This window comes from Barbus barbus, assembly GCF_936440315.1.
Source record: "Barbus barbus genome assembly, chromosome: 41".
Lineage (NCBI taxonomy): Eukaryota > Metazoa > Chordata > Actinopteri > Cypriniformes > Cyprinidae > Barbus > Barbus barbus.
Genome location: NC_136719.1, coordinates 19,946,045 through 19,961,200, shown reverse-complemented (window position 1 = coordinate 19,961,200; position 15,156 = coordinate 19,946,045). Strand labels below are relative to the sequence as shown.

The following is a 15,156-nucleotide window of genomic DNA, read 5'->3' as shown; positions in this document are numbered from 1 at the left end:
CACAAGACTGGAAAGTAAAGTATACTGACAGCATTTTTTTTTAAAAACTAACATTTTTCTAATTTATTGCAGACTATTTTATACAGTATTTATTTTACTGGACCAAGACATTTTTTTTTATCATATTTACATATGTGACCCTAGACCACAAAATTTAAGTCTCAAGTCGCTGGGGTATAATTGTAGCAATAGCCAAAAATACACTGTATGAGTCAAAATTATAGATTTTTATTTTACGCCAAAAATCATTAGGACATTAAGATCATGTTCCATGAAGATATTTAGTAAATTTCCTACTGTACATATATCAAAACTTCATTTTTTATAAGTAATATGCATTGCTAAGAACTTAATTTGGACAACTTTAAAGGCGATTTTCTCAATATTTAGATTTTTTTGCACCCTCAGATTCCAGATATTTTGTCTCTCGGCCAAATATCGTCCTATCCTAACAAACCATACATCAATGGAAAGATTATTTATTCAGCTTTCAGATGATGTATACATCTCAATGTCGGAAAATTTAACCTTATGACTGGTTTTGTGCTCCAGGGTCACATTTAGTCATTTATCCAAAGCAACTTACAAATGAGTTCAAGTTCAAGTTTTTGTATAGCGCTTTTTACGATACAAATCGTTGCAAAACAGCTCTACAGGAAATTAAGTTTCCACAATATATATATTGCAGAACCTTAATATATTTAACTTATGGCAAAATTTGGTAATTCTGTATGTTGTCTGAGCGTTGGCATCCTCTGAGGTCCTCTGAGGGGTTGGCATTATCTTTTCTCAGGTGTTCGGTCATCTCAGATCATTTAAGGGTTGGATCCAGACTGAAGCTTCTGTCATTCCTAGTTACCACTGGATGTTAATCAGAAACAGAGAAACAAATAAAGACATAATTAGCGTAGCTGCTGTTCCATCTAAGCAAAAATGATTTGTTTAACCCAAGCTAAAGAATAATAATAATGTGTATTTGATCAGATATAACTGCAGTACAAGATTATAAGATGCATTATGTGAATGCTTGGCTAAAGAGATGTGTCTTTAATCTAGATTTAAACAGAGAGAGTGTGTCTGAACCCCGAACGTTATCAGGAAGGCTATTCCAGAGTTTGGGAGCCAAATGTAAAAAAGCTCTACCTCCTTTAGTGGACTTTGCTATCCTAGGTACTACCAAAAGAGTTTTGCGACCTTAGGGAGCGGGTTGGATTGTAGCGTGGTAGAAGACGAGTTTGGTACGCAGGAACTAAACCATTTAGGGCCTTATAGGCAAGTAATAATGTTTTGTAAATGATACGGAACTTAATAGGTAGCCAGTGCAGAGAGTGTAAAATTGGAGTAATATGGTCATATTTTCTTGACCTGGTAAGAACTCTAGCCGCTGCATTTTGGACTATCTGTAGCTTGTTTATTGAAGATGCAGGACAACCACCTAGCAGTGCATTACAATAGTCCAGTCTAGAGGTCATGAATGCATGAACTAGCTTTTCTGCATCAGAAACAGGTAGCATGTTTCGAAGCTTGGCAATGTTTCTAAGATGGAAGAATGCTGTTTTTGTAACATGGGAAATATGATTTTCAAAGGACAAGTTGCTGTCTAATATAACACCCAGATTTTTGACTTTAGAGGACGTAACAGTACATCTGTCTAGTTGCAAATTGTAATCCAAGAGTTACTGTTTTTTGGTCCAATAAGTAATATCTCTGTCTTCTCTGAATTTAATAGAAGGAAATTATTGGTCATCCAATCTTTTACACAATCTATTAGTTTAGATAGTTGAGAAGTTTCATCTGGTTTTGTTGAGATATATAGTTGAGTATCATCAGCATAACAATGAAAACTAATCCCGTATTTTCTAATAATATTACCAAGGGGCAACATGTATATTGAAAATAGCAGAGGACCTAGGACAGATCCTTGTGGTACTCCATAGTTTACTGGTGATAATTGAGATGACTCCCCATTTAAATTAACAAAGTGGTAGCGATCGGACAAGTAGGATCTAAACCATCTTAAAGCCTGCCCTTGAATACCAGTATAGTTTTGTAATCGATCTATGAGTATATCATGGTCTATAGTGTTGAACGTAGCACTAAGATCAAGTAATAATAGCAATGAGATGCAGCCTTGATCTGATGCAAGAAGCAAGTCATTTGTAATCGTAACAAGTGCAAAAATTTGTTTGTTTTATTATTCCTTTTTTTTTTTTTACATATAACACTATTTATTAATATTGTAGTTATTTTTCTCCTGTAATTAGTACTATTAATAATAATATTTTGGATCAGTTGTATGTGAAACATATCCTGTCTTATCACGGACAACAGAAAAACATCTAATAATGCTAGATTAGACAAGGAATAACTACAATTGAGCAAATTTTACAGTTTAACAGAATTTGACTCTTAACTCCTAACAAGTCATGATTATTGATTTGCTTCCAATGCATACAGCTACCAAGACGATGAAAATGTTGAGACATTTTGAATATTAATGAAAAGTGAATTACAAAAAGACTTTGGATTAATCACACTGTAGTCCATTTATTCACAAAAATGTATGAATTGTTTACATACATTTCTACAGACATAGGAAAATGCATAAAAACAAGGAAGGTGTTTATAAAACAGAATCTTTAACACAATCTAGGATTTCTGCTTTAATATTAAGTCTTTGTTGAAAACAGACGTGAGAATTTTTTTTCCATATTTGCTGGATAAAAAAAAGAACGAAAAAAGCAGGAAAAGAAAGTGGGCATCATCCTCATACTCGTTCAAGAGCCTCCAACATGATTATACTGTTTCCTCTGATCACCTGAAGAGACAACAAAACAAAAGAGCATTCATCCTTGCACAGAATAAAACATCACATCAGTCTCTCAAAATACATGGAAATGTGAGAAATCAGCAAATCACGATGGAAATGTGAGAAGTGAACATTGCTGTGTTGATCTTTGAGTAATACATTGAATATCCAAGATAACTTAAATATAACAATAGAACTAAACCCTGAACATAGTGTCTTTCTATATGATACTTGTGTCAGTTATTTATGTTTCACTGAGTTATGAAATATGTTTGATACCATATTGTGGTTATAAGTACTGACCACCATCCCAATGGAGTTCATTTGTCCCCCAGGAGCCATTTCTACACTGTCATCAACGACCATATTCATGAAGGGATCAAATCCACGCAAGATGCCCTGAACATGACGGCCACCATTGAGCTTAACTGAAAGGGTGCATGAAAACAACATCTTTACAGAAACAGGAATTGACAGTGATTGAGAACAGAGTTATCATGTGGGTTTAATTAATACATAGTGTAGAACATCCATTAGATAAGGTTATTTATTTAAGAATCAGCTTTATTCGCCAAGTGTTCGCAAACACACAAGGAATTTGTTGTGGTTTTTAAGAAGCTCTTGGTACATATGCATACATATCTGACATTACAACAGAAGACGTAACAATAAATAATAATGTGTGTGAATCTGGAAAAGAAGATTTATGTACAGATTTGTGCATTATTTAAAATATGCCTATGTATTTACATAGCACTTGAGAGCGAGGCAATAATTAAGAGATGGAGAATGAATTACAGAACACAGGTAATAATTCCCGTTAACTGTTTAGGCTAACATTTAGTTAGCCTAAACAGCTTAATATTTAGCCCAAACCTTTAATATTTGCATTACATGATCACAATCACATACTGTTGAATTAAAATACTTCTAGGATATTATTATGGAGGTTTCCAGATTTCATATACTCTTCTTTTTCTAGATAATCGATGTGAGAAAATCCTGCATTACACTCACGTGAAAGCTTCTTGTCCATAAACCTAAAAGGCAAGAACAAAACAGGTATTGTATTACAGATACTGGAGCAAACATTTAAACCTAATTCATATGAAAGTGTAACAAAAATTAAATCAATAGCATGTGGGTTTTCTGCGTTAAATTTGAATAATATAATGCAGTTGTGAAATAAACGCAGACAACCCGGCATTACAATAAGCAGGCAGTAGAATAACGCGATGCTCAAATTTATCGCATTTCTAACAGAATCACAATCAACAAAAGGCTTGAAATACTTACTTTTTCAGCTCGGGCGGGTGTGCTTTGCTCATGTTTATTTCGTTAGATCAAAGTTTTGGAACACAAAAACGTCTGAAACACGTTTCAAACAATGTCTGAAGAATGGCGGAAGTGGCGTAACTTACTCGGTCGCGGGATTTTCTGTACCAGCCACCGTGTGCAATATCGCCCCCTACTTTAGCGAAGGATGAACTTCAATAACGTAGCACAATGTACTGTCGATTGTCTTTAGGAAAAACAAAATATTCTACCTCAAATTTTAATGCCATATATTTGGGATACTAGGGCCTGTTTCATAAAACAAGTTTACCAAACAAGCCAGGCTTATTTCAGTTATTCTGACTTAGTTTGAACCAATTCAACTGACAATAAATCAGACTAACTGAAATAAACCTGGCTTATTTGGTAAACTTGGGGGCTGTTTCATAAAATAAGTTTACCAAACAAGTCAGGCTTATTTCAGTTATTCTGACTTAGTTTGAACCAATTCAATTGACAATAAATCAGACTAACTGAAATAAACCTGGTTTTTTTTGGTAAACTTGGGGGCTGTTTCATAAAACAAGTTTACCAAACAAGCCAGGCTTATTTCAGTTATTCTGACTTAGTTTGAACCAATTCAACGGACAATAAGTCAGACTAACTGAAATAAACCTGGCTTATTTGGTAAACTTGGGGGCTGTTTCATAAAACAAGTTTACCAAACAAGCCAGGCTTATTTCAGTTATTCTGACTTAGTTTGAACCAATTCAATGGACAATAAGTCAGACTAACTGAAATAAACCTGGCTTATTTGGTAAACTTGGGGGCTGTTTCATAAAATAAGTTTACCAAACAAGCCAGGCTTATTTCAGTTATTCTGACTTAGTTTGAACCAATTCAACTGACAATAAGTCAGACTAACTGAAATAAACCTGGCTTGTTTGGTAAACTTGTTTTATGAAACAGGCCTCTGGTGTGATTTTTAAAGAGCGCCAAACATAACAAAAACTACCAAACCTTTTTAAACAATTTATTCTAAAACAATGCCAGTGTAATGCGTAACATGAGGTAAATTTTCTGACAAACATTATTCAAAAGAAAAAAAATCATCACACATCTTGGGACAAAGCAGGTGATACTGGAGGTAGTCGCAAGTAAACACACCCAGATAGTAATGTAGATAACTAAATTTAAAATGCCTCCAGTATATATATTCTTAATAAAGGATTTGGGGGAAAATATAGTTATATTTGCACTCGTCATTTACAATGCGAGTCATAAAGTGAATATTATACAGTGTTCAAAGACAAAAAATGGTCAGTGCAAAAAACAGCTGAAAAATCACTGCAGCATATTTGGTGTTAAGAAGAGAAAATGTTAGAAGTGTTACATAAAACAGAAACAAATGAAGATTATTAACCCTTGATATACAAATTAAACATTAAAATGGACTTGTTCTGTTGCCAGTCACCTAATCTGAGGTCTCATATCAGCACATAATTCATTCATCCAGTCTAGTAAGAAAGTTATGCAATTATACTTGCAATATTTGGTCTGATAGCATAAAATATCATGTATATAAGCATGCTACTATCTGTAATGATTCTACAACTTTAGAAGAATAAAGCTTACTTTGTTTCATATACTTCACAAAATACAAACAGATATTTCACATATAAGTAAAATGCTATATAATAAAACAAGCTGAAACACTTCAGTAGCCAAATCTAGCAGATACAAAGATACTATATCCTCCAACTTGACAGACAAAAAGCAGCAGCACATACATTTAGCTGGTTTTGTGTTTCAGCAAGGCACTGGCCATCTAGAAAACATGTGTATGTGTCAAAATATTAAATTCACTATCTTCTCATAGTAACATAATGGATGTGACTTCTACATCTGTATTGAGGTATGGAGAACATTGATCCTGATGAGTTGAAGTGGTTTTAATTAGGTACCCGTATCTGACAAAATGCAATTGGCTTGTCGATATTATCAAAGGCCTCTATTATTTTTCTGGCAGTTTGGCTCAGATTGGTGGGAGTGAGTTATCCTGTGTACATTATACCTCATGAACCACAGAAATCAAAACCTGTAAAATACTGATCATATTTAGACAGTTTACCAAAACCAAAAATGCCTGATGTATTTAATTCCTGATAGCCTGGACATCTGCAGACTGATTTCCCTGCCCTTAAAGGGACAGATCACCCAAAAATTTAAACCCTGTCATCATTTACTCACCCTTATGTCAGCATATATGGCAGTTTATGTGGAACATACAAGATGATATTTTGAAAAATGTTTTTAACTGAACAGTTTTAGTTGAAATTGACTTCCATTGAATGGACAAAAATACAATGGAAGTCAATGGAAATCAAAACGTTTCGCTTATCAATATTTTTCAAAACAATCGTCTTTTGTGTTCCACGACATTGGGGTGAGTAAATGATGACAGATTTCATTTTTAAAGGAATAGTTCACCAAATAATTTCAATTCCATAATTATTTATTCATAAAAACCTAAAATGTGAAGAACTTTTAAGGTGCTTTTTGTCTAAATATATGCAATGGTTCTTTAAAAAAAGTATGTTCTGTAAGAAAAAATAATAACAGTTAACATGATTAGAATCTGATTGTGAGAAAATTTATTTACATTTTTTTTTGAGTGAACAATTCCTTGAAAAAATGGAAGCTCTTTCAATCATCACTGAATTCATCTTCATTTTCACGTATCAAATGTTTCTGGCAGTGCTCTAGAAAAGCGTTCAGGGCTATGAACGCCTCGGCACATGGCACACAGTGATAGACTTTCTTTTCACAATCTTCTGGAATCTCAGCGAGGGGAATCCCACCTGCACACACACTACAACACCTGCATGTGTCGACTGGTTGATCGTGCTCCTCAGGGACTTCCTCATGGACTTTCTCATGGACATGCAGCTTAGCTTTGGAGCTAAAGACCTGGTCGCATGACGTACAAGGATACTCGGCATCCTCGTCTTCATCACTATCATCCTGCTTATCCATTTGCTCTTCTTCCTTTTGCTTGATTTCCATAAAAACAGGTAGATTTCTGGTCCTAGGTCTACCTCTTGGTCTTTTTTCTTGGGAAGGTCTAAGCTCCTTAGCTGCCTTTGGGTGGAACCCAGCTGCATCAGCACCGGACGTTTTGCCACTCAATTTGAGGTGGGTCTGATGGTGAGAGCTGTAGTGTCTAAAATGTGCCCGACGCGTCAGATGGTGCAGGAACTCTTTTCCGCAATGGAGGCATGGATATGTTTCACCTTTCCGTCTTTGCCTGGTGGTCTTCAAAGAGGTTCGCTGCAGTTTCCTCACCTTTATCTCCCGCTGGTGTTCCTCTTTCCTGTGCTGATGAAGCAGTGATGTCTTAGGAAATGATTTGTCACAGGAACGGCATGGAAACAACGTACTTGACATGAGAACTTTCTTCTTCCTCTTCTTCAATGTGCTTACAATGACAACTGTTTTCTTCTCTGTGTTGCTTTTCATGTGCACATGGGAAAAGCGCATGTGGCAACCAAGTCCAGCAGAAGAACGGAACGTTTTGTGACACAAAGTGCATGTGGTAAGAGATGAGTTGGCGCTTGGAGGAGATGGAGGCAAAGAGGCATTTGAAGGTGGAGGAGGTTTGAGAGTCTTGGTGGGCTGACAGCCTCCGGCCTGCTGGTGGTGCAGCAGCTCTTGCTTGTGGCTGAAGGCTTGTCCGCATGGAGCACACGCATAGGGGCTGTTGTCATGATAGAAGGGATCTTCTGATGATTCAGTCCCGCAGGAAGGACAAGAAGAACCCCTCTGAGGTTTCCCCATGCATGTCTGACACATGGGTGAGACGTGAGAACATTTGTGTAGCTGCAAACTAGAGAGCAAAGCGAATTTTTGGCCACAGTGTTGACAGCAATGGAGCTTTTGCAAGGCGTGCTCTCTTTTCTGGTGACGCTCAAGACTCTTCAGGTCGGAGAATTTGTGGCCGCAGTCTTTGCAGATGGAGGAAGACCTCTGTGGTTTTGGTTTGTACTCGATGCAAGTGATCAGTTGAGCCAGTTTGGATAAGGTGTCTGACATGGGTCTAGCCCTAGTGGGGATCTGGTCACCTTTTGCTCCATTCCAGCAATGCACAGTATCCATATTCCTATAAAAAAAAAAATCATCAAATTGATCCCATTTAATCATAAATTCAAAAATGACTTTTAAATGTAACATTTTATTGTGCATATGTATGTATGTATGTACACACACACACGCATATATACCACTACAATCTTTTTAAAGTAATGAAACAAACTGATATTCTTGGCTATAAAATGAAGACACCCACCACAACTACATGCAGCATTACTGTAGCACTGACACAGGACGAGTTTGCTAGTTGTCTTGCTATGCTGTTGACATGCAACTGACATACAAACTTACCCGCTCGAGGACTTTGTATCACACAAAATAGGTTTCTCGCACATCTGTGTGGACATTACAGCAGGTGTTTTCAGGTTCATAAACGCAAAACGCGAGAAACTGTGAGGTTAAACGCACACGGACTTTCACTTCAACTTCCACGCACTTCTACTAAACTTAACGTAAGGCAGTTCGAAGAACTACAATTCCCATCATCCCCTACGCGTGTAATACGTAAATAAACGTGACTATAAAATTAAACTAAACCCATATGAACATGTAAGGCTCATTTATTATCAGTTGATTAAAATGGCTCAGGAAAGACTTTTAGACGTTTAATTTTCAATTTATCAAGAGCATTTATCAAGTGTTTATATTTAGGGAGAATAAAACAGTGTTGCTGTTAACTGAAACGAAGAACTATGTTTTTGTTAATCGAAATAAGGCGGAAATAAATAAAATATTATTATTATAAGTACTAAAACTGAAAATATATATAATAAATGACCAAAAAACAAATGACTAAAATAAAAAAAATTGAAAACATATACAAATTACAATATACATAGAATTTCTTAATACGAGCGCAGGGAGTAGACTCTTATTATGAAATGTGCGCAAACAGCACACCATCTTCCCTCTTACTGGGATTACTAATATATGTTCATTGTTGTCATTGGGTTATATGCACCCACATTATTTATTACCATGATTCAAATAAAATGTGGGGGTTTAGACATGAAATCATAATAATTGTGTCCCTTATGTGACATTCAGTCGTCCTCCGGTCCGGTTGGCGGCAGCTGCACGGTGCTACACCGGCAGCTTATGAAGGCTTCACCGGTTTAACCTCAATCGGTTTCAGCGGAATCACTATTGTTTCAGTCGAAATATGATACTTGCACCGCAAGGATTTAACGCACAGCGGGGGTTTGGTCACTGAAAAACAGCCGACTCGTTTATTCATAGAGATGACAATAGAGTTAATCGTGTTATTCGAGATTAATCGTCTTCATTTTACACGCATTGAATAGGTTAAGCTCTGTTTCTGATGGCCGTGTCAGGAGGCGCCCGGCGGATCCCGATGGGTGTGCGGACATTCAGTGAGTTTCTGGAAATAGCGACGGTCGGACCGTATAAATGCAGAGAGAGGATACAGCACTGGCCCATCAGGTAAAACATTGAATAGTGGAATATATTATGCAAACATACAAATGTTAAATAGATTATATAAGGTGCTTCTACTGAATGATTGATGCATCACATCGCTGGAAAATCCTAAAAAATTACCAAAGTTTCCCCTAAAATACCATAGTTACCACCATTATTAATGAAGAATTGTGGGGTGTATATAGTGACAGTATATACACAATTTTATAAATGGACAGGAATGTAAATTAAAATAAAAGAATACAAATTTAAACAACAGATTTTGTTTTGAGATACAGAATGACGAATGGAAAGGAATATAAATTAAAATGGAATACATGAAAAATAACAGAAATGTAAACAAAAATTATTTTAAATGATAATATGATATGATAACGTAGAATTCTGTTATAAACCCTATAATCATAAACCTCCTGATAAGAGCCTAGACATGGATAAAACGTTTGATTATCAATTATTCTACGTACATTTAGAAAATGTAGTTTTGGAAATACCAGAATTATTGCAGTTCTTGTTTTAATAAAACACTGTGAGAACTTAACAGGCACAGCTGTCATAATAAAAAATAAATATACTTATACTAGTAGAATTATTAAGATTTGTACTGTAGTAACGAGAAGCAAGGAGGATTTGATGGTCAGTGGTCACCATGTTAACTGGCTGCAGGGCAAGATTCTCAAATATGACTGTAAATCACACACAATTTCAAGCGTGGCTTGAAGATCCCTTATACCATGGTAATAATATCATTCTTTTTGGACATGTACCAGGTAATTTCCTTGAAATATGACAATATTTGTGACCCTGGAGCACAAAACCAGTCTCAAGTGTCAATTTTTGGAAATTGAGATATATACATCATCTGAAAGCTGAATAAAGAAGCTTTCCATTGATGCATGGTTTGTTAGGATAGGACGATATTTGGACAACTATTTGAAAATCTGGAATCTGAGGGTGCAAAAAAATCGAAATACTGAGAAAATCGCCTAAAAGTTCTTAGCAATGCATATTACTAATCAAAAATGAAGTTTTGATATATGTACAGTAGGAAATTTACTAAATATCTTCATGGAGCATGATCTTTACTTAATGTCATAATGATTTTTGGCATAAAAGAAAAATCAATCATTTTGACCCATACAATGTATTTTTGGCTATTGCTACAAATATACCCCAGCGACTTAAGACTGGTTTTGTGCTCCAGGGTCACATATTAATATACTAATCATTCAGTATCATAGTATGATGGCACAATCATCGCAGACCATTCCTGCATGTATTGTATGCATTGTATTTTTTTTTTGTATGTCAGGCACCTGTCCTCCTGTGGGATCTTGATGACCCGTCATCCTCGGGCTCTCTGTCTCTCTGATGTGGATTTGACTCCCACTCATCAGAGGAGATCTTTCATCAGCCTCACCAATAAGAGAAAAGAGTATTCAGAGAGGAGAATACTAGGGTAAGCTGACTAACTAATTATAGGGTAGGTTAAGATTGACCCAGTGTCTGATCCTGAACAATGACCTCTTCATGGAAAAAGAATGAAGGCAAGCTTTTGTGGTAAGTAATAAATCAGAGCTCCACTATTGATCTAGTGGAGGTGGAGCAGCTGGAAACAAAGACCTAAAACAGGGACATAAATACTGAACCATTAATGAAAGAAAATATAAATGAATAAATAGTACTTCCAAAGTCTCTTTCTTTCATCTTTCTCTGTATTTCTGGTAGTACTTACCAATAGAAGTAGAACAAAACACATTAAGCTTTTTTAATTGGGCAAAATAGCAGTATTTGTATTATTATTTTGTGTATTTTATTGAAGTGTAATTTCCGGTATTATTTATATACTATTATATTTGTTAATATGATTTTGAATGAGCTTTTGTTGTTATATTGTTTTTATTTAGCTCTAATTTAATTTCATTTTAAGTAGTATTTCATTTTAAACTTATTTTATTTCAGTTGCTGATTTTTTTATTTATTTTTTTCATCTAATATTTATATTTTGTTATTTTGGCTTTATTTCAAATGACAAAAATGATTCTAAATGGATTTAGTTGACAATAACAACACCGTTTTATTGTCCATTTCTGAAAGTATTTGTATTTATTTCCAAAATTTTAAAAAATTTAAAAAAATATTTACCTGTGTTTTGGTCTTTAGGTACTCGATGCAAGAGATGTATGATGTGGTAGCCAACGTGGATGACTACAAACACTTTGTACCGTGGTGTAAAAAGTCCCAGACCATCATGAAAAGGGCCGGTCATGCAAAAGCTCACTTGGAAGTGGGCTTCCCTCCAATTGTTGAGCGATACACTTCAATGATAAGCCACGTCCGTCCACATCTGGTCAAAGTAAGCCTTCTGTGTGCTCTACAACATCATCATCACTGAAATGAAAGGAAACATAAATTTAGTATATAATTATATTTCCCCTTTCAGGCAGTGTGTTCGGACGGTAAACTCTTCAATCATTTAGAGACAATATGGCGGTTTAGTCCCGGTATTCCTGGCTATCCTCGCACATGCACTGTAGACTTCTCTGTAAGTATCGTTTACAAACTTGTTTCCAGTTTGCTTCCTTTTGCTAAGCCCCACCCCTCTTGGTTACTGTTGCTAGGTCTGACTAGCTTGCATAATGTAAAGCAGAGACTTCTGCACAATTTCAGTGGGTAAAAATCAGTATACAACTATCCAAACATGCAACACTTTCATTAATTTTAATCAAACAAAACCAAAAACACATGTCAGACATTGGTGGACAGTAGTGTTATTTTAATTTACTGTAGTATTCATTAATATGTTGAATTAGTTTTCATATTTGTCATTTTCATTTTAGTAACTTTGTTGTGTTTATTGTCAGATTATTATTAAATACGCCAATTTAGCTTTTATTTTTATTCCAGTTTTATAAGTGTTTTACAAGTTTTAGTGATTTTTTATTTATTTTTAATTGGGTTTATTAATTTTATTTTTTTGTCTGTTTAGCTTTTATTTGATTTGATTGTCATTTAAGTTTTAGTAATTTTGTTGTGTTTTTTTGTAGGTTTTATTTGTTGTTTTTGTTAATGTCTATTTAGCTTTTATTAGAAATTTTAGTATTTCACCTTAAACGTGAAAATTAGAAACTTGCCAACTAACTGATATAAAATAAGTTGACATTTTTTGTATTTCATTTTATTTTACTTAACGTTTTCTTTTTTCAATTCATGTTATTAGTGCTGGACAACAATTAATCGTGTCCAAAATAAATATTTTTGTGTACATAATATATGTGTGTGTACTGTGTATATTTATTATGCACATATTATGCATATAATACTGTCTATATAAATTAAATAAATATAAATATATACTGTATGTGTGTCTTTATATATACATAATAAATATACACAGTACACACATTATATAAACAAACTTATTTTAGATGCGATTTAATATATTATACAAACAAAAACTTTTATTTTGGATGCGATATGTTTGTGTGTGTGTGTATGTGTATATATATATATATATATATGGAGGTGTGTGTGTGCATATATAATATACACACACACAGTTTTAATTAGCGATAACACTCAGTGTTTGTTAGGAAGTAAACTCACCATGTCTCTTTCTCTCTGGCTGTTGTTGGTTTTTCTCAGATCTCGTTCGAGTTCCGTTCATTGCTGCATTCGCAGTTAGCGACTGTGTTTTTCGACGAGGTCGTGAAGCAGATGGTGGCGGCGTTTGAGCGGCGAGCAGGCAAACTCTACGGCCCCGAGACGAGGATACCCCGCGAGCTCATGTTCCACGAGGTCCATCATACGTGAGGTGCACCTTCACACGGGACTCACCTGCAACTGGAACTCACAAAACTCTTTAGATGGTTATCACATGACAAATCAGATCACTAGATTACATTACTTTTAGAAAAAAGATTTCAGTTCATTTGAGGTACTGCACCTTAAACGTGTTTTTTTGTTTTGTTTGCTTTTTGACTGTGAATGAAGATTGATTATTGCAGCTCTGACAGGTAAGATTGGAAAGTTGAGGTGAAAAACTTGGACGTTTCACCTGGTTTACTCATTCAGTCCTGCAGTGGGTTTATTGAGGCCAAATCTTACTTATTATTGAAGCTGAAAGGAATATTTTAGATTGATGTTGATTACTACACAAAATAGTTTCGATTTGTACCTCAGCTTTTTAAAACAAACAATAAAACATGTACAGCACAACCATTGTTTACTGTCCCCTTGCAATATGTGCAGCTGTTAAATATTTTTATGGTTTCAAGTCAATATTATTTTCTGTGGTAATCAACAGCATGCAAAAGGCACAGATTAACCCAGAATATTCCTTCTAAAATAAATCTATATACACTAGATATTGCTTGAATTTGATCACGCTCAACAGTGACCTACTTGACTTTCACACTGCACTGAATTTATAATATTCATCTCAAGAAGTCCAAACACAACTGTAAATATAATAATTAGCAGCTATACTGTTAGAGTGATGTCAAATTTCTCTCAGCTAAATATTTATCCTCATCGTTTATAGAAGTAGTATATTGTAATGAAGGAATTACGAATTGTATTTAGCATGCTTTTGCTTTCTTTGGATGCAAACTCAGGGCTTTAGAGAAATTCAAATGAAAGAAATATACAGATTCAGCCTGTTGTTCCCTAATAGTGATCCCAGTGTGTGCCTGTTCATGTAGACTGTGCCATTTCTGATTTGTTGCTACATTAATGTTGTATTTGTGTATTGTTTGTGATTTTCTGAAAAGCTACAGCTTGAGCTGGTGAAGCTTTGAATACAAGCATAACGGACATTTTTCTTTTTTTCAACATTTATTTTGTGGGATTTTATTTTTAGCCATTTCAATGCCTTATCTAAGTGCTCATGGCATTTATAAATGACTTCAAATAACGTAATTGTCAAGCTGTCCATTGATGATTTATTTGTGCTGTATCAAACACCTGTCTAAGAGTCTTCCTTGGAAATAATGTCACTATTAGTAGATTTCTAGGATTGATCATATAAAGACCTTGTTAGATGTCTGTTAAGTGAGAATGTTTGGTTGAAGAACTGTGAATAAGAACCAAAGAGTTGAGCAGTGCTTCATAAGAGCAAGAGCAGCAGTTTTAGGAACAATGAATGTTGTCTGTTCAGTAAACCTTAATTCTGTCAACTTGCCTGTCGTCAGTGTTATAATCTTGCACAAGCGTTTCTTTTAATTTGAGAATCTATAAATTTATTTCCAAACACATTTTTGGGTCTGTTTTACTTGAACTGCTTGAGATTCATTTGGAGGCTGCTTTTCTGCTTTGAATTATGACGTGTTTGATCTTGATGTGCACTATTTTGTCAATGGTTTCTTACCGCAGAGTGGTAGTTTTATGATCAGCTGGATTACACTAGAATCCAATGTTGAGGAGATACATGAGTACTTGTGAAAACATAACGGTGGAACAAAGAATACAAAGTGAAACAGCAG

The 15,156-nt window shown here is 35.0% G+C and overlaps 3 protein-coding genes across 4 annotated transcripts; 1 reads left to right on the top strand and 2 right to left on the bottom strand.

The window, feature by feature from the left end:
- Positions 1–2,521: 2,521 nt before the first annotated feature.
- Positions 2,522–4,253, bottom strand: LOC306860817 (small nuclear ribonucleoprotein G). Its single transcript, XM_079402760.1, has 4 exons — positions 4,106–4,253; positions 3,827–3,849; positions 3,113–3,237; positions 2,522–2,818 (listed from the first exon to the last, which is right to left on the bottom strand). The coding sequence occupies exons 1-4, from the start codon at positions 4,135–4,137 to the stop codon at positions 2,768–2,770; spliced, it is 231 nt and encodes a 76-aa protein (XP_079258886.1). The 5' UTR covers positions 4,138–4,253; the 3' UTR covers positions 2,522–2,767.
- Positions 4,254–5,109: 856 nt separating this feature from the next.
- Positions 5,110–8,697, bottom strand: LOC306860815 (uncharacterized protein). Of its 2 annotated transcripts, none has more exons than XM_079402755.1 (2): positions 8,525–8,697; positions 5,110–8,243 (listed from the first exon to the last, which is right to left on the bottom strand). In XM_079402755.1, the coding sequence occupies exons 1-2, from the start codon at positions 8,602–8,604 to the stop codon at positions 6,791–6,793; spliced, it is 1,533 nt and encodes a 510-aa protein (XP_079258881.1). In that variant the 5' UTR covers positions 8,605–8,697; the 3' UTR covers positions 5,110–6,790. The 2 variants fall into 2 exon arrangements, with proteins under 2 accessions (XP_079258881.1, XP_079258882.1); XM_079402756.1 differs by having other exon boundaries at positions 5,111–8,243; positions 8,430–8,687.
- A 432-nt stretch (positions 8,698–9,129) lies between these two features.
- LOC306860297 (coenzyme Q-binding protein COQ10 homolog A, mitochondrial-like) lies at positions 9,130–14,929 on the top strand. Its single transcript, XM_079401921.1, has 5 exons — positions 9,130–9,676; positions 10,986–11,132; positions 11,837–12,029; positions 12,117–12,218; positions 13,319–14,929. The coding sequence occupies exons 1-5, from the start codon at positions 9,555–9,557 to the stop codon at positions 13,484–13,486; spliced, it is 732 nt and encodes a 243-aa protein (XP_079258047.1). The 5' UTR covers positions 9,130–9,554; the 3' UTR covers positions 13,487–14,929.
- The last annotated feature ends 227 nt before the right edge of the window (positions 14,930–15,156 follow it).

Excerpts from the sequence above, each read along its gene's own strand:
- LOC306860817 (XM_079402760.1), bottom strand. The coding sequence starts at position 4,137 with ATGAGCAAAGCACACCCGCCCGAGCTGAAAAA. Across the intron at positions 3,850-4,105 it reads CACCCGCCCGAGCTGAAAAA|GTTTATGGACAAGAAGCTTT; the intron begins GTAAGTATTTCA and ends CTTGCCTTTTAG. Across the intron at positions 2,819-3,112 it reads TGAACTCCATTGGGATGGTG|GTGATCAGAGGAAACAGTAT; the intron begins GTCAGTACTTAT and ends TTGTCTCTTCAG.
- LOC306860815 (XM_079402755.1), bottom strand. The coding sequence starts at position 8,604 with ATGAACCTGAAAACACCTGCTGTAATGTCCACACAGATGTGCGAGAAA. Across the intron at positions 8,244-8,524 it reads GATACAAAGTCCTCGAGCGG|GAATATGGATACTGTGCATT; the intron begins GTAAGTTTGTAT and ends TTTTTTTTATAG.
- LOC306860297 (XM_079401921.1), top strand. The coding sequence starts at position 9,555 with ATGGCCGTGTCAGGAGGCGCCCGGCGGATCCCGATGGGTGTGCGGACA. Across the intron at positions 9,677-10,985 it reads ATACAGCACTGGCCCATCAG|GCACCTGTCCTCCTGTGGGA; the intron begins GTAAAACATTGA and ends TTTGTATGTCAG. Across the intron at positions 12,030-12,116 it reads TCCGTCCACATCTGGTCAAA|GCAGTGTGTTCGGACGGTAA; the intron begins GTAAGCCTTCTG and ends TTCCCCTTTCAG.